We start from the raw sequence: 19,753 nt of genomic DNA on the forward strand, positions 1-19,753 counted from the left end.
GACAGTATGTTAAGATAAGGGAAAATATCCAATCCAGACTTTAGAATGATGGCTATGATGCAATTCATAATCTCTTCCTTTGAATAAATATTCTTACCAAAGAGCCAAGAATGCCTTGAAATCACTAACTCTGTTCTGAACCTTAAGCATCTTGCTGTTCTATGTGGTTTTTCAAAGTTATATGCTATAAAATATCAATTACTCTCTAAAACGTAGTTCATAACCTCTTGTAGGGTCAGAGACCTCTCTGGGAGTATGATAAAAGCAAGTATGGACCTTAGTACTCTAGAAAAATGAATCCACACACAAAAGTTAACATTAAATATCAGAGGTTTTACAGCCTACATGAGGTCCACCTTAGAATGCCTTACGTTATCTGTGGGGACCCAGGTTTAGAAAACTTTGATGGAAACTCTGGTTGCTGTTTCCCCATGTCTAAAGTGAAAGGGTAGAATAAATCTATGTGGTTCTTCCAGTTGGGAATAAATGTGCAATCGAGTACAAAGTCTAATAACAAACCAACCAATTTAGGGTGCTTGTATAGGGAGTGGGGTGGTTGGTAAAACACTGAAAAGTGAGAAACAACTTTTGTAGCTTATTACAGCAAAAGGAAGATTAAAACTAGAAAATGAAGAGGTCGTATCACTTGTTATTCCTTAACAACCTAAGTGTGGAATGCATGTGTGTATTTTTAGAGCAAACTTCTGAAAGTCAACAAACCAGAAGAGAAGAGAGCCAAATATACCCTGAGTACCCCACCGAGAAACCATCAGTTAATATTACATGGTGCTGTCATTCAGAACTAAGCAAACGTTTATTGAATGTTTAAGGTACTAAAAAAAGGAGTCTGTAATTTTGTTAATTAAATGATGTTTCATATTAATTTATGAATCATGCTTTGGAATTCTCTAAGTCATATGTGGATAACTTTACATTAATAAAAAAGTATACATTTTATGTATACATGGAAAGATTGGAAATTTCCTTCAATAACTTTATTCTTTACAAAACATATAAATAAATAAAACTATTCAACTTCTAAAGGATTACCACATTCAAGAAGAAGGTATTGCTATCACCATTCTAAATTACGGGAATGAATCCCGTTCCTTCACCTTCCAATTCTACCAGGAAAGTGAAAACTGAACTGAAATTAAGTTGGCCTGTGACATCATCGCCAGTGATAAACACAGGCAGTTCCAAACATGGAACGCTGGGCCCCCAGAAAAGTGACAGAGAGGAATCTACTGAGTCTTGCACTCGGGCACATCTTTTCCAGAGGAGGCATGCCAAGGACCTGGCTGGGGATCCACAGTCTCTGCTCCAGCAATTTGTTCTTCTGAGAGGAAAAAAAAAAAAGAAAAAAAAAATCAACAACAGAAGTAATCTTAGTAAAAACATACACAAATACCAAATACAGCTAAAGTGAAAAGGAAGTTTGGAGTAGAGATATAAGAAGAGATGTAAGAAGAATGAAACACAGCACTTAAACATGGTTCATTATTTTGCTTGTTAAAAAACTATATTTCACTTCAGCAGAGTTGAAGTTTTTTTTTTTTAATAGATCTTTATTGGAGTATGATTGCTTCACAATAGTGTGTTAGTTTCAGAAGTTGAAGAAGTTTATTTCCCATTTTCTCATAAGATGAATTGTTAGAAAAACCATGTTGTACATAAAACCAAGAAGTAATAAAGTCTTATTTGGAATTCATCAATTTGAGATTCAAAGTGAACCAAACACAGATTAACTCAGTTAGATTTTCTTTCGTCCTATTTTTAGGGAAAAAAAATGGTGAGCTGTACAAATACTATGTATTTTAGAGAATATTTAGCCATCTTTAAAAAGTTTTCTTTGAGCCTTTAAAAAGCACTTCAACTGCATCTATCTGTTTATAAACAATATTTATTTTCAAATTATTATATTCATGAAAGTAAATCTAGAATAACTGGTCTTAGAAATTATCTTAGGTGTTGAGATAATATAAATTTCCTTTTATAATTAAAATTTTTTTAGACTGATATTTTACTAATTCAAGCTGAGACTATGTCCTTTAATTCGGAATTGGTCAGTTTTTGATTTATACATCCCTCCAGACTACTCTTTTATTTTACTTAAAAATTGTACCAGAGAGATCCACGTATTGATAAAAAGACTTAAGCATTTTTATTTGAGGTTGGATTACTTCATATTATGCGTGTGCCTTTGGCACTGTCAGATAAAAATCAAAAGGTGATTATAAAACTTTATCAGTTTTTGAATAGACCCTTCTAAAATGGTGTGTGTGTGTGTGTGTATACAGCAAAAGTTCTGCGGAAGTGTTAGCTAATGGAAGGTCCTCAAATGTTTGTTACATACTGTTCAATGAGGTGAATAGTTCAAAATTTTTTCCAGATTGCGTTGTTCCTTCCTGTATCTCTAACAGCACTGTCAGAGTGCTGACGTGATCCAATTCTGACGTGTAGTTGATGAGAACGGACTGATTCCTTCTTTGTCACAAAGTAGAGTTCTCATAAACCCTGGTAACCTTTGCTCAGAGCTTTAAATGATCTCTGGCAGCTGCCTCTCTTAATGTACAGTTTTGTTGCTTTAGGTTTCTACAAGTGCATAAAAGGGTGTTTCTGAGAGGCAGATACACTGTCACAAAGGGCTGTGGCCATACACACGTGGGCACATGATAAATGCTATGTGGTGAGAAAGACTGAGAAACGCCATATCACAGAGCTTCTCCTGACACGTTCCCCACCTCTGTGTATAGCACCTCCGCAGAGCTGGGGGCGATCCCTGACTCCACCCCAGGCCATCCGATCAGACACCTAGCACTGCTCATTTTGCCCCCAAATCTCTCCCATCTGTCCACGTCTCTCCATCTCCATTGCACCTGCCCAGGTTCATGCTGTCACCCTTGCCCAGGCAACTGTCAAACTCTTGCTCCTATGATTTGTTGGTTACCTAACAGCTGAGGTAATGTTTTCAAAGTTTACAAGTCATCACGTTCCCCTGCTATTGTTTAAAGTCTTCCAACGGCTTCCTCTATATGCCTACAGGATCAAGTTTAAATTCCTTTACACTATCTACAAAGTCCTGCATGTCTGGCTCTGAGCTCTCTCTTTGGCTTCATTGACTACATCCACAGAAGCCTGTGTTCCTTGTGCTCTGGCCACAGCATATTTCTTTCAATCCTTCCCCTGACTGTGGTCCCTCCTACCCTGACTGCGGCTGTCACTGTTCCATCTGCCTGAAACGCTTTTCCCTCCCCTTTTTGTTAAGCTAACTCACATTAACCTCCTAGATCTCAGTTCCCTTTTTCAAGGAAGACTTCTGTAATATTTAAAAAACAACAAACTATTATAAGCCTTTTGCACTCTAGAATTTTACCTTTTTTTGTCACTTGATTACTGTCTATACCTGTTAGACTGTAAGCTCTAAGAGGGCAGGGACCATATCTGGTTTTGCTTATTAATGTACCATTAGGGTCTAATATGTGACACAGAGTTGAAATAAAAAAATTCTGTTGATTAAATGAATAAGTAAATGATACAAGTCTATGATCTGGCTTGCGTAAAATGAATATAATCCTATAGGAAATACTGGCCTATTGAATTGATAAGAAAGTCTTTTTCAGTAAAACTGGTTTTGTTTATAAGGTAGTATCTTTATGTCCTTGGGACAGTTGCTTGTCCATTCCAGGGAAAAGCTGAGGGTTTAAGAGGCAAACTTCACTTGGGGTTGTTTTCTTGTATTTCTAAAGAAATAATATCTTATTTTCAGATTTGATTTGCTAAGCAATGGCTCACAAATAGAATTTTTACATACCAAAGGAAAGAAAAAAAAAAAAAGGCTTCACTTGGGGTAAAAAGTGACTACTGCACTTCAGAGCTGTGCTTTGGAGAAACTTTCTCCCACAGAAATAGCCATGACGTCTGGGCACTGTGAGCCTGACCAACGCCATCCTCTCTTGTCTACACCTGCCCTGTGGGGACCACATATTAAAGAGAGGTTCCAACCGTTATCCGCCCCCCATCCCCGCCCCATTTCCAAGCAACCAGTATATTTACCTACCTGGGCAAAGGCCTAAACTTGAGTTATCAAAATAGTGAACTGGAGGAGGTACCGGCAAAGACTTTGATCGGCTATCAAAAAACCAAGATTTTGGCGATTCCTTTGGCACAGGATCTTGTAATTTCCGTTCCTTGCATTGAGATGACATATGTTGTCTCTTTTTAGAGGCTGTTCCAGTCACTTTAGGAGACTTTGGAGAATTCTCACAAGTTACTTCTTTGTGAGCCTCTCTTTTAAGGGTCCTCTCCTTCCACGTGTTGACCTCATTGTAAAGATGATGATTATTGCTTAAATGTGAGGGGTCAGGGCGGGGCGGGAGGGTGGAGGTGGAGAAAAAAGGAGACCATAAGACTGCAATTCCTGCAACGTGCTCACGTTTAAGTTAAAAAAAAAATTGCTTTAAATTGTGGTAAAATATACATAACCTATAATTTACCATTTTATCATATTTATAGTTAAGTTTCAACCTAATGCTTCCTGTTTGGACTGTTTCCACAGTTCAGAAAATGAAATGAGGTCAGTATAATTTAAGTAATTGTAATAAACCTCCATAATCATGGAGTTTTGAAAAGAAAGCTCAGAGCATGACATCAGGTTTTTAAACAAATCAGTGATATCGTCCAGAGGTTTATCTGTTGATAATTTGGGTCCATAATTTGATAAATCAGTCTGGGTAGATGATTGTAATGTACCTTTGTCATTTTAAAAGGAATAATTCATGGTGCTTTTCTGGATTAGTTACAGTCTTGCTTCTCACGGGAAATGCCACCAGTGTTTATCCAGTTTCTCCAGGGAGAAACCTGGGCAACCATCCTAGGGGCCCTTCTCTCCTTTACGTGAGCCAAGTCTGTTGATACAACCTCATACTTATTTCTCAAATTCGTTTCCTTATTTTTATCTGCATTGGCACCATTCCAGCCCATGCCAAAATTATCTTTTGCTTGGACAACAATAAACACATTCCTAAATTGGGGCCTCCTATACTGTGATGCTATCTGATCTCAGCAGGCCTTGGCTTAAAATCCTCCAGTGGAGTTAATCCTTCCATTACATTTAGGATACCACCCAAACGTCCTCCCAATGACCTCTGGGGCCTGTGTAACCTGGACCAGTTACCTCTGGCATCTCATCTTGCACCTCACTGTCTCAGTCTCTATGCCCTGGCCACAGTGGATGTCTTTCAGTTCCACCAGCTGGTCACTCTTCCTGACTCAAAGCCTGTGCACATGCTGTTCCCTCAGCCTAAAAGGCTTACCCACCTCTCCTTTCACCTGGCCTAATTTCTACTCATTTTTCACATCCAGTCTTAAAGATTAGTCTCTTGATCACCACCTCTCCCCATACCTAGATAAGGTTTGATCCCTCTGTGATATACCCTTTCATAATGTCCTATTTTTTGTTGTTGCTGTTTGCTTGATAGCACTCATTACAAAGGATTAGTTATTTGTGGAATTATTTGTTTAATGCCTATTTTTCTCCTATTGTCTCATTGGTAGAGGTTAGCACAAGATTCTAGTCTTTGGTAGAAGCCAAATAATTAAATTTGTCAGAACTGTTTATAAAGTAAAACTAAGTAGGCTACGATAATGGACCTAAGGGGTTCCTCCTTGAGTAAGAGCCTCATTGACTTGGGTATATGGACTTGTGGTATATTTAAGCTGTTCCCTCAAAGATCTTTCTTTACTTCCTAGTTCTCGGCTTAGTTAAACATAGGTCAATTGATAGGTAGCCAACATCTGGAATGGTGCTACCATATTTTTATGCCTTTTAAAAAAGACATATTTTATGAAACTTAAAAATTACTTTCTCCGTATGTGTGAAGGATTGCCAACTGCAAAAGCTATTTATGTATGTGTCTATATCATCCTCCCCGACATGTAAGACGTAAGTATAATTTCTATATCGTGTGAGCAGATCCTACCTTAACAGCTCATTCTTTTGCTTTATTAGCTGTTCATTTTGCTGCTTTAACTTGGAAACTTCCTTTTCCAGCCGTATATACTCACTCTTCAGGATAAGAGCTTTCGTGCTTTGTACAATGCCACTGCCACCTCCACAGGTGAAGGGTTTATTTGAAGGCTGAGGATCAGCGTGTTCTGATACCACTGCGGGAGGCAAAAATACAGACAGGTGATAATTTTAGTAGTTCCAAGTAAAGAAATAAAGAAAACATTATGAAAGGTAGTAAGTCACTATAAAAACCAACACACCACCATCTCCCTGGAAGTCATCCTTGCCCACCTCCTTCTCCCTTAAACCTCACACGGCTATTTGGTCATCAATTCTAAACAGCTCCCGAATCCTCCTGCTTCTCTCCACCCACCAATTCCACTCTCATAATCCTGCGGAGATCGTTCACCATCACTGTAGTAGTAACAATCCTCCCCAGAGCTGTCCTCCATTGATCTATCTTCTATAACAGTAGAATCACCTGGCGGGCTTCTTCCTACAGTGTGTGTGGGGTCCACCCCCGTCATTCAGCGCATCACAAGTATTCAACACATACCTGTTCACTAGATAAACCTTAGAATGATATTGGAGCATATATTATTAAGTACTGTACACTGTGTGTGTAAAAGTAATGTAAGGAACTGTTCTGTAAATTTTAGATAAAACTGCATATAAATGTGAGGTGCTTATGAAATAGAATAATCCACTGGGTCACTCACGATTTATAAAAGGGGGGAAAGGTGTGTGTGGGGAAGATACTCAATGTCCATTTCCTTTTGAATTATTCTGAATTCAGGGACAATATGTACCTGAAAGTCACTTACAAATCAAGAGTAATTATCCTGACCCTTCTGTAACAACAAGGAATCCTCAGTTCTATTTTTATCCCTTAAAGTTTTCCAGACAGGAGCTGTGATCATCTTTAACACTATCTCTAATTCTTTTTTTTAAATGAGTGGACAATAATACACATAAATATCATCTTACATTTGCTTGACCTTTAGAATTTTCAGTGTGCTTGCACACACAACTTTTAGTTTGATCCTTATTATATACATTGTTCAATGCTTGTCTTACTATACAAAGCTGCCCCAAATACTGTTCAGCATTTTCTCTTTTCAAATGAAATATAAGAGATAGAAATACAAAAAAAGGTATAGTTTGAGAGATATATATGCAGAAATTTGATCATTAAACTTAAAGACTGTTCCTAAGATAAATTTCAAAAAGTTTGCAAGTATGCATCAACTCTATATTTTCAGTATTAAGGACAAGTAGGATAATATTTAGTTATCTTTACTGTGAACTGATAATATTTTTACTGTGCACATGGTTACAATCTATTAAGACATATGCTTGTATTTTTATTGGGAAGTGTACTTCTACCCTGATAGTTAAGTCATTCTTTTGCAGTGCTGAAGATATCTTCACTAATAGGTAAAGATCTGATTATGCAAAAGTAAAATTTGTATTTTCTAAAAATCTATAATGGATAGACAGTTAAGATTACAGTAAACTAAGGAGATGTCACAGGATAAATATGAGCCCAATGAATTCATTTTAAAAACAGTTTTTTCTTGGGGCTTCCCTGGTGGCACAGTGGTTAAGAATCTGCCTGCCAATGCAGGGGACACGGGTTCGAGACCTGGTCTGGGAAGATTCCACAATCTGCGGAGCAACTAAGCCTGTGCACCACAACTACTGAGCCTGCGCTCTACAGCCTGTGAGCCACAGCTACTGAGCCCACGTGCCACAACTACTGAAGCCCGCGCGCCTAGAGCCCGTGCTCCACAACAAGAGAAACCACCGCAATGAGAAGCCCGTGCACTGCAACCAGAGAAAAACCCGCATGCTGCTGCAACAAAGACCCAATGCAGCCAAAAAAATAAAAATAGTTCTTTCTAAATCAGTGATTAACTTAGCTTTATTTTTGACTATCATACCTGTAATAGCAGTCTTCAAAATATGTAAGTGTATTGAAGTAAAATGGAAAGATCGGGAAATATCAGCATTTTCTACTTACTTGAGGTATCTTGGGCCTGTTGATTTCTTCTAAGATTTTCTCTCAATAGCCTTATAACTTCTTTTTGATATTCCACAGTGGTTTTTGTCGAAGCGATTCTATTAAGAATAACAGAAATATGTAAAAGCCCAGAAACTAATTTTTAATGAAGGAATAAACACAACTGCTGTCAAGAATTTTCTAATAAGACACATCACATCAACACAATGTCCTGGTAGCAGTAGATGAGCCCTCATGATAACCTCCTGGTATCATGCACCTCCCAGCTATAACACCACCAAATTGGAAGTATTCTGTTTGGTTGCAGCAGCAATTGTTTTTAACATTGAGAAATCAATTCTTTTTAAATTTCTGGAAGCCCAATAGCTATTAACCGGATAGTGTGTAAAATTATATCTGGGGACACCATAAAATAAATAATTGGTCTGTTACCATGAGGTCCTAGAAATACCTTGAAGGTACAATAATTACCAGAGCATGAAAGCAAAAAGCAGCTTCCTTTCTACATTGTCAGGAAAGCAAACCCTGGCTGCAGCTCTGGTCTAAGGTGATACAGTCAAAGGTCAAATTCTACTCATTGTTCCCTGGTAGAGAAATTTTGTGAACTGTTTGCTTAAGCATTAATCAGCAATGATAAATCAGCAATGATACTCTGCTTTTCTTAGAGGCTGACAGTATCTGCCCATTCTATTCTATAAGTAAAATTGCTTTTTATAATGAAGATCTTAATAGACCTAAGTTTCACTTCTTATCACCGGAAGCCTGGTTAGAACGAATGAAGATTCAGAGTGCTACATTTTAGGCAAAATTAGATATCATCATTAGATATTTATTAAAGATTTATAGGAAGAATTAAAAGTGTTAGGAACCAGAAGGGATCTTAAAAAATCCTTTAATATAAACCTATCCTTTTATTGATTATGAATGTGAGGCCCAGAGAGATTAAACAGCTTGTGTAAGGTGATATATTCATTAGAGGCAACATATTTCTAATTTAGTTTCCCTGACACTGGCTAATGTTCTTTTCATTATGCTATACCACAAAAAACTTGAGGCATGCTATTACGTATGTAGTACTATATATAAATAAATCAATAAAAAGAGGATATGCTCTTGGGCATTAGGTATTATAATTTAAAAGGAAATACAACTTTTTCATAAAAACACAATGGGAAGAACAAATAAAATTAAGAGAACCAACAGAGACCTTAGTCAAATGCTAAATACACCACAGGTTCTTAACATTTACTCTCAAGCATAAAAAGGATATTTTAAAGCTATTTATATATGATTGAGCAAGAAGCATCCAAAGACATAGTGTGTTAGTAATCAGAATTGTGCTTATTTTAAAAACTTTGCATATGTAATGAGAATTTAATAGATTTAAAATCTGTGAATGTTTGTATTTATATTTTTAAAAAGCAATAACAATATTTTCATATATTTTAAAAAGTTAACTAATGCAAAGAAATTTATATAGTTTTGAAAGGAAATTTAAGCTTTTAAAGTCATGTTCAATTAAGGCAAAGACATACTCCTTTTCAAACTCCTTGGCATTTTTCATCTTCTCTAGGTCTATTTTCACCAGCTTCATTTTGAGCTCTTCAACTTCTTCTTTATAGGGCTTAGCTCCTAAAGCAACTTTGTCCTAAATTTTTTAGGGAAAAGAAAAATAAAATAATTTTAGAGCAGTTCTGAAGAGTTGTTAACTGCCTTGATCTGGTAGAAACATTTTAAAACAGCAATCTTCAAATATATGAAAAGCAGGGAAGGCACAAATTTTAACACTGAAATGAATAACAAATAGATATACGATGTGAAGTATAACTTGAAGCTCTTGGAAGCTAATACGTACTTAGAAAACATATGACTTTTGTTTCTTAAAACAATTTTTTTCCCAATTTAAAAACAATCTACCTAAACAAATGAAACAAAGGTTGAAAACAATGAAATGGGCAGACGAAGGTTAATCAGGAAAATGAAAGAAAAAAATGTCAGAACAGCAATATAAATATCAAACTAGAACTGAATTTAAGGCACAAAGTATTATGTAGCATTGTTGAGGATATTTTGTAGTCAAAGATGGTTCAATCCAGTGATATATCTACTTTCTACTCAGAGAAATAAAAATCCATATATAAATCTTTTTTTTTTAATGAATAGATTTCATTTTCAAAGTAATTTTAGGCTTATGGAAAAATTGAGCAGAGAGTACACAGAGTTCCCATATATTGTGCCCTCCCCCTGCCCCAACTCTCCTGTTGTAACATAACATATTAATGTGGTATATTTGTTACAAATGATGAGCCAATATTGATACAATACTATTAACTAAAGTTCATAGTTTACATTAGGGTTTATTGTTTGTATTGTATATTCTATGGGTTTTAACACTTGTATAATGACGTGTGTTCATCATTACTCTATCATACAGAATAGTTTCACTGCCCTAAAAACCCCCTGCACTCCACCTATCCATCCTTCTTCCCTCCCTCCCCTTAAACTGTTGGCAATTACTGATCTTTTTACTGTTTCCCTAGTTTTGCCTTTTCCAGAATGTCATATGGCTGGAATCATCCAGTATGTAGCCTTTTCGGATTGGTTTATTTTAATTAACAATACGCATTTAAGATTCCTCCACGTCTTTCTGTGGCTTGAGAGCTCACTTCCTATTACTGCTGAATAAATTGCTCTTTTTATTGCTGTACCACAGCCACACAGTGGAATACTATTAGATATTGAATACAAAAATAAACCCATCTAAATAGGAACCCAGAGAGCTCTCTATTCCTCTAGGCTTTCCCACTCCAACCCCCATAAAAACATCTGTACACACACAATGGCTAGCAAAGACTAAAAAGATGCAAAGCTTCTAAAAATGACAGATGCTCAGCTTAAGGAGGTTGATGACTGGGTCAGAGGAACCCACTGTTTGCTCAGTCAGAGCACCAGTTCACTACCCAGGCCTTCTGGACCAGACGCTGTTATCAGGGACTCCCTGGGCGTGTGTCTGGCTGAAGTGGTGTCAGTTTCCTAAGAAACTGCCAAACTTTCCTGCAAAGTAGCTGTGCTATTTGCATTCTGCCATGATGACTGAGTGTTCCTGTTGCTCCACATCCTCACCAGCATCAAGTGCTGTCAGTGTTTTGAATTTTGGCTGTTACGGTATTTTGAGATACCATAGGTGTGTAGTGTTATTCTTGTCATTTTGATTTTCAATTCTGTAATGACATGATGTTGAGCCTCTTTTCTTATGTTTATTTGCCATGTGTCTGTCTTCTTTGGTGGGGTGTCTATTCAGATTTGTGGCCTGTTTTTTAATCTGGTTGTTTGTTCTCTTATTATATTTAGTTTTAAGAGTTCTTTGTATATTCTGGATAACAGTCCTTTATCAGATATGTTTTGCCAACATTTTCCTCCCAATCTATGGTTTGCCTTTCACAGGGCAAATGTTTTTAATTTAAATGAAGTCCAACTTATCAATTTTTTCTTTCACGGATCGTGTTCTTGGTGTTGTGTCTAAAAAAGTCATCGCCAAACCCAAGGTCAGCTAGTTTTTCTCCTATCTCATCTTCTAGGAGTTTCCTAGTTCTGTGTTTTATATTTAGGTTTATGATCAGTTGAGTTAATTTTTGTGAAAGGTGTAAGGTCTGTGTCAAGCCTTGTTTTTTTGCTTGTGAATGTGCAATTGGTCCAGTACCATTAGTTGATAAGATTATCCTTTTCCACTGAACCACTGAATTGCCTTTGCTCTTTTGTCAAAGATCAGTTGACTATATTTGTGTGGGTCTATTTCTGTGCCCTCTATTCTATTCCATTGATCTATTTGTCTACATACTGTTTTAAAAATTCAAAGAACTCCAAAAAACAATTATCCATTTATGATATCAAAATGTTTTTTAATATATTCTATAAGTGCAGAAGTTACAGTAACTTTTGACCACAATATAATGAAATAAATTAGTCATATATAACATTGTTTAAAATAATTCTTACGTAAAAAAAAATCAAAATTGGAAATACTGCCTTAGAAATGAAAGACAATAAGAATTCCATATTTCAAACGTTTGGCATGTGATGAAAGCTGAACTCAAGACATACCAATCACCTTAAATAGTTTTTCTAATAAACTGAAAATACAATTTTTAGTTAACATGATCTATTTATCATCTGTATTTTAGATGGATTCTGTTAAGAAATTTTCCTTGTTCTACCAGAAAAAGAATTCCTTTGAGAGTATGAATTAAATTACATCAAATTTAGAAATTAATTTGGGAAAAACTGATGGATGTACAGTATTAAGGTTCCAAAACAGGAAATGGCAAGTTTCAAATCTTAAACCACACGTTCTCCTATATTACTCTTTGAAGTTTTGTTGTTCCTTTCTTATGTGTTTTCCTCATCTTTTGTTTAGTCTTCAAACACTTTATTTTAGATTCTGTGGCCATTATAAGATTTTTTTCCTGTTGTGTAGGATGTCCATAAAGTTCTAGTGCAGTTTAAATTTTTAACAAATTCACTGCTATTTGACATAAACAATTTGTAAAGATACAACAGAGGAAAAATATAAAGATTTAAATGAAATTGTTAATGATTCATTTGTTCAAACTACTTTCTTCCATATTCCATTAATAAACCCTACATTATATTGGATAGGTATTTTCAAATAGTGGTAAATAGTTTTTAATTTTTTTATTATGCCAACTCTTGAGTTACATGCAAAAGACTGCATTTTATAGAATATTTATATAATACACAGAAACAAATTTTTCAAAAATTCAAACTGTACAAAGATTGTTATGGATACCCTGTATTTTGCTTTCTTTCCCCAAGGGTGCTGTACAAGACCCCCCAGACCCCGCTATATTATCTAAATGGTTACTTCTGGTATGCAGGAAAGATACTTGTCTCTCCATAATATAGGTATCAATCTATACTGAATGTGAAGTTTGCTGCTCACTCCCTCTTTCTTTATGCCCTTTCTTCACTTTTATGAGGAAATTAGAACCACTCTCTCTTGCCCCCCACCTGCCCCTCTTTCTCTTTTACTCACGCCTGCTCCATCTCAGTATCTTTTAGTTACTCCACATCTCTTCTCCATATGTTCATGCTCCCATCTAGTCTCATGACTTTTATATGCTGACAATTCCCCAAACTTACACCTCAAGTTTAGATCTCTCTCTCTCTCTCTCTCATATTCACATATCCAACTGCCTAAGACATATCTCAGCTTGGGTGTCCCCAGTAGGCATTTCAAATTCAACGTGCTCAAAACTGAACTCTGAGTCTGCTCCCATGTTTTCAAACTTGCTCTTCTGGTAGTCTTTTCTATCTCCATAAATGGCAAGTCCTTCTTCCAGTTGCTCAGGCCAAAAACTAGGGAAATCATCTCTGACTCCAAGAAATATGAGAGGAAGAGATGTGTGCCACTTCTGGGCCAGAGCCTTTGAGAGTAGAGATTTTATAGCTTCTCCATCTTGTCCCTTTCCTGTGAGCCCAAGCATGGACAGCTTACAACCTGGCTTTAACCACTAAGATGAAAACAGCACCCAAGGGCGTGGCAGAGAAACAAGATGGGAGAGATTTGGGCCTCTGATTGACCACGTGGAATGAAGCCATCCCCCAACCTGGAACTCAGGCTTTTGTATGAGTTAGAGAAATAACCTTCCATCTTATTTGAGCCATTGCATTTTTGGTTCTCTTTGCTGTAGCAGCTAGCATGTCACACTAACGCACCCTTCTGTGTTCTGTCTTCAAAGGGCAATTTTAAAAAAATTAAGTAAGACCATAATATCCTTTAGCCAAAATCCTCTGATGATTTCCCATCTCACCCAGAATAAAAACCAAAGTAGTCTGCAAGACCCTTTATGAGTTGATTCTCTGCTACTTCTCACCTTATTTCCCACCTCTATTCTCTTGCTCACTCTGCTCAGGAGACAATGGCTTTCTTGTGGTTTCTTAAACATGTCTAGGCTGTTTCTGTGTTGAAGCCTTTGTGTTTGCTATTTCCTTTGCCTAGAAGGTCCTTTCCCTACCACATCACTCACCCCATCACTTCATGCCACCTTAAAGGTGTGGCTCTCCTCAATGCCCTTTATAAAGTCACATCTCTTTCCCTTATACCCCAACTCTCACTCAGTATCCATGTACCCTTGTCTGGCTTAATTTTTTTCCATTGCACTTTTCACCATTTGACACACATATATACTTCATTATTTTCTGTCTTCCTGAACAAGAACATAAACTCCTTGAAGGAAGGGAGAAACTTCTATTTTTTTTTCCCATTGCTGTATACATGGCATCTAGAACAATGACCAACACACAGCAGGTACCCAAAAATATTTGTTGAGAGAATAAAAATGTGGTCATTTAATTATTTGAAATATTAAAAAATTACTATCAAAAATTCTAAAGCCTCACAGTTGATTTTCTTGGTTTTTAGCTATACCAACAATTGCTGAAAAACAAAACTGAGATTATTTTCTCTTGCCTCTCTGTTTAATGTCTCACTGAATGAACCAGAATTTTTAGAACAATGTTAAATAACGGAAAGAACAGACATCCTTGACTTATTCCTAATTTTAACTGCAATGAAGAGACACTGGAGCAGGAATAGCACAAATACTTATTAGGGCTGGACTCAAGTAGCAGAAGTGTGAGAAGTGTCTGGGCTAAAACAAAAGGGAGGGGTAAGGATATGATGAATGAGGGTGCAAACTGTGTAATGGCATTCATGGTCAAAAAGATTTATACTACTGCTCTTTATAAAGAAAATAGGTCAGAGTCAGCCGAAAGGCTGGGACTCAATAACAAGGGATTAAGCAGAAGAAAAGAGAATTTTAAAATGCACTTATCTAATAAAGAATGTTAAATATTTAGATAGGAAGCCTTTTTTTGAAAAATAAAAAAATATATATTTTAAACTATAAAGAATAATATTTATATCTCTTAAAAATAATTTTTCTAGGAAGATAAAAATCATTATCTTGAATGAAAATATACTCCTGCATTTCATTTCTAAGTTGTCACTTGTTTTTTAAAAGTTTGAGCACTGAACTTCAGATATTCATAGATAATAGGAAGTTGAAGTAAAAGTTGAGTCCTAGATTATCTGTGAAATTCAACAGTAAAAGAAAATAAAAAAACCAAACCCTTTTATTTATAAAATGAGTTTGTTAAATTACCTGAAGTACTTGGATCATTTCTTTTGCTTTTTCAAGGCAATCATTTGATTCATTAACTTGCCCTTGAAGTTTTGCTATTATGTCATTAGTCATCTCAAGTTCTTTCTGCATCTTTATAATCTTGCCTTCCTTATGCATAGCGCTTTCTTTAGCTTCATGGAGTGACATTTCCAGCTCTTGAGTTTTCTATTAGAAAAAGTACACATGTTTAAGGTCTGCCAATATAGACAGAGTCATAGTATATAAGTTTAAGACAAAAATAATCATATATAGGAATTAATTTTCACAGATTTCACTAACAAAGGATAGAAAAGAAGAGAAGCCAATGTCACTCAATTTACACATGTATTTTTTTTTATTTATAAGCTGATGTCTTTTGGATTAAAAAATGCCCACATTTTACATTTATAAGGTTTAGCATTTATTTACTAGATAGCATGGTGCCAAGCATATTAAATAGGTACTCACATTTTAAATTAACACCACTTAGAGAAAGTACATTTGATAATTAGCTCTTTAAAGTAATACATGCCTTTTCCTTTATTTTTATTACCTACTTTTTAACTTGAAAAATACAAGCATATGGAAAAATTCAGAGGCATTTGATGAAGAGTAAGTTTTCCCACCTCAGAACCCTAGCTGACCCTGAATGAAGCAATGACTAAACTCTTTCAGGTGTATCCTTCCAGAAGTTTTCTATGTGTATCTAAGTGTAAGTGAATATTCAGTTCATAAAAACAGTCATACACACAGTAGGAAATAAATATATAGTTACTAAATATATAGTATACTAAATATATAGTTCTGCATTTAAAAAAAAATCTAATAATATATTTTCCAGATCTTTCCATTATCGATACACATAGATCTCTCATATTTGTTTTCATGGATATATACATCCTGTTTCACGGAGATCATCCACTAATGAACACTTAGGTTATTTCCAGTTTTCTCCAAGTACAAAAATACTGGAATTTAAATACCTGAATTTGTTCATATTTATAAGATTATTCACATACATATATATGCAGGTTTTCCTGGAAAATGTGTTTTTTGACCTACTCAGAATTTATTTTTGTTTCATGAGTGGGGTAGAAATCCAGACTTTTTTTCCAGATAGCTAGATGGTTGCTCTGAATCAAACATTAAGTAAATCGTCTTTTCCCCACTGAGCTGGCTGTTACCATTATCATATACTAAATTCTCATACTTATCTGAGTATGATGCTGAACTCTGTTCTGCTCCAATGCTCTGTTTACCTATTTCTGCATCGTTACCAAACTACTCTAGTTATCTATTCCTGTATCATTACCAATCTACTCTAATTTGGCATAATTACCAAACTAATAGCATATTATTTCTTATCTGATAGGGCACTTCCTGGGTCACTAAGGACGTAATTTCCCTCTGCTTCTTTATCTTATTGCTTTGGTAGATGGGTTTCAAATTTCTGCTATTTTATCTCTGCCAGTTGACTGAGGTAGTGTAGTGCAGCAGATCAATCAATAGTATACTAGTGACCTTCTAGTTTCCACTGGTAATGATTAAACTAGTGGTTGATGTTTTATTATAAGTATTTATTTTGGTAAAAATGATAAGTTATAAGTTATATAAGTGTATAAGTGTATAAATTATATACACTCTTGGGTGCCCTACTAAGTCATTTTGTGTGCTAACAAAATAAAATAGCATGTTCTCTTTACCGAGTCCCACGTAAGGGTAGTTAACAAAGTAATTGAACTATTCAAATAACATACTGATTCTTGGATACAGGTTAATCTGCTTAAGAAATCTGTTATATTTTTGGCCTCTTCCATTTTGATCTGGATTATAACATTAACCAGTATGAAAGACACTGATGATAATTAGAGAAAAACTAAATTGCTCTTTCCCCCTAAACTAGTTCTGTATACAGACACAGATTATATTTTAATAGAAAGTCACATGATTTAGGAAACTTACACTGTATGGTAATAATACTTTAAGTGTCTGTATCTAGTAATCAAATTAAGCTATGAGTTACTTCTGTTTTATAATCCAAAGGGAAGTTCTTATATAATGTCTAGCTTCATATTTAGTTGAGTGATAGCCACGATAGAACTATATTTAAAAAACAAGCCCATCACACGGACACAAAGATGGTCCATGTTACTCAACACATTCAATACTATAATTTTGCTCTGAAATGTTATATAAGACATGTTATATATAAATGTTATATAAGATATTAAATGCATTTTTAAGTCTTTGATGAAGCTGCAAATTGAAAAACATAAGAAAGTACATACCTCTGTGGCTTGCTGTGTAGCTCTTGATGTAACATGAAGATTCTTATTGTCTTGTGTAGTAGGATTAACAAGGGCACCAGAGGTCAGGGAGATCTTCAAAGTTTGGTAGTTTTTAAACAGTTTTTCATTGTTCTCTTTCATTGATTTCAGATCATGTTCCCATTCTTTGGCTATGGTGGCATTTCTTTCTTCGAATTCTGTTGATTCATTCATTATAGCCTATTGGATAGTAAAAGCACCATTATAGCTCTAAGATGAATTACATTAAAAAAAAACCCACTATGAAAATAATAAATTTCTAGGGCAAGGCATATGCCGAAATTATTCAGAATATTCCAGAACAGCACTTTAAAAGAATGTGAACACTCTTTGTGGTTTGCGTCAGTTCCTGAAATTTCAAACGATGTTGGATGTTGGTGATGAGAATAAAAGAATAAAGGCTGGAGAGCATTTGTATTGATTTGCAAGATGATAATCTTACCTTATTAGATCAGTACTAATGTATGAAGAAGAATCTGAAGACTTGTGCAGGTTAAAGTTATTATGTATGTTATGACACATATCATGTCATATATAAACATTAACTGACATCTAATAGCAGAGCATAACCAATAAACTTAACAACAAGCTATTTTCATTCCAAACCTCAGTGGTTCCAGGGAAAATCATTCACTGACTTTTGGTAATTAATCTGAAAACCCTGTATTTCTGTGCAGGGAATAATGATCAACCAATGTCTTCTTTTACATCAAAGCCTAACTAACTCTGAAATTACTCATATCATCTTTTTACTTCCTAATTCCTAAGGGATGTACTTTTTTGCTCTCATCATGGATGCCTTATTGGTCTTACCTATAAATTTCTTTGTGGTTTTAGGGCAATTCTGTCAGACTTGGATCCTAAATTAGTTGTGTTCTTGCTGGCATCCTGGACCCTCCATGGCTCTAGACTATGGACCGCCCACCATACAGAATTACCAGTTCCTTCTTTCAGGGTGCTGGAAGAAGCCACAAATCCATGCTGATCCATGCTGATCCCCACAGCAGGAATCCCTACTTTCTTTTCTTTCCCTTTTTATTGAAGTATAACCGATTTACAATGTTGTGTTAGTTTCAGGTGTACAGCAAAGTGATTCAGTTACACATACATATGTATCTTTTTTTTCATATTCTTTTCCCTTATAGGTTATTAACAAAATATTGAGTATAGTTCCCTGTGCTAAACAGTAGGACCTTGTTGAAGGAATCCCTACTTTCTAATCACAACTGGGCCCTCAACATTACAGAACAACACGGAATTATATGGAAATTATCTTATCCAAACATCAGTTATGCTTTTCTCCATTGACTGTGGACTTTTTTTTTTTTTTTTTTTAAACAGCTCATTTACTATTTTGCTTGGGGTATTCAACAAATGGATGAACAATCCAGCCACAGGAAAACATTTTTTTTTAAACATTATCTATATTTCAATGTGATTTTAGTTTCTAGATGAAGTTAAAGTCTTTGTCTGGAAATAACTACCCAAACATAGGAATATAAAACCAATATTAAAAGCTGTAATATTAATCCAGATCTCTTTGTTCCAATTACATATAATAAAAAGCAACTTTCTGATTACTGCATATTTTACTAAGTATATGAGATAGGGATTACTTCAGAAAGTAGAATGAATATTCTGAGCAGTGGAAAGTAAAACAAATTAATAAACTGGTCTCAAGCAATGTTGCTTCTTATGAATCTGTCCACTAGGGCTGATCACCTTGGGAACAATGATTACAAACCACATTTTTGAACTTCAAAGTTGAAGGATCAGGGCATGTGACAGTGACACTGCTGAGACAAAAAGCATGTGAAGCCTTATTAATAAAGCAGCTGGCTAGGCTTGTCCAGGGCTTTCCTACAGCTGCTGCCTGTAGCCCTGAAACAGGCTCGTGTCTCACCTTGTCTGAGCCTACTTGGGGAAAAGGCTCAATTCCTACAGAAGCAGTGAGAAGTGAGAAAAGAAAGAGGAGAATCGCCAGAGGATTCCGGATTCCACAGATTCCAAATCTGTGTGTAACAAATTGATTACTACACACCAAGATTTTGTTATCTTCTTTACAAGTATAAATATATATTTAATTATCCTAAGGAAGCATAATACATTAGAGGCAGAAGATGTTTTACACAGTTTTTTTTTCACAAAGCATATACATATAAATTTTAAGAAAATACTTAAAATTAAGTTGCTCTAAGTCTTTTTACAA

At 35.4% G+C, this 19,753-nt stretch overlaps 1 protein-coding gene across 5 annotated transcripts in view; it reads right to left on the bottom strand.

Moving 5' to 3' along the window:
* Positions 1 to 938: 938 nt before the first annotated feature.
* The window catches only part of CENPE (centromere protein E), a 73,647-nt gene continuing 54,832 nt past the window's right edge, over positions 939 to 19,753 (bottom strand). For 4 of the 5 annotated variants that reach the window (XM_036854012.1, XM_036854011.1, XM_036854010.1 and 1 more), the window contains 7 exons: positions 17,506 to 17,724; positions 15,218 to 15,403; positions 9,569 to 9,681; positions 8,034 to 8,131; positions 5,982 to 6,165; positions 4,061 to 4,347; positions 940 to 1,339 (listed from right to left, as the gene is read on the bottom strand). In XM_036854012.1, the coding sequence (XP_036709907.1) occupies positions 1,245 to 1,339; positions 4,061 to 4,347; positions 5,982 to 6,165; positions 8,034 to 8,131; positions 9,569 to 9,681; positions 15,218 to 15,403; positions 17,506 to 17,724 (1,182 nt within the window). In that variant the 3' untranslated portion in view covers positions 940 to 1,244. Of the gene's footprint in view, positions 1,340 to 4,060; positions 4,348 to 5,981; positions 6,166 to 8,033; positions 8,132 to 9,568; positions 9,682 to 15,217; positions 15,404 to 17,505; positions 17,725 to 19,753 lie in introns of all 5 variants that reach the window. The other variant, XM_036854014.1, reaches the window with a different exon arrangement.

This window comes from Balaenoptera musculus, chromosome 5 (genome assembly GCF_009873245.2).
Source record: "Balaenoptera musculus isolate JJ_BM4_2016_0621 chromosome 5, mBalMus1.pri.v3, whole genome shotgun sequence".
Classification (NCBI taxonomy): domain Eukaryota; kingdom Metazoa; phylum Chordata; class Mammalia; order Artiodactyla; family Balaenopteridae; genus Balaenoptera; species Balaenoptera musculus.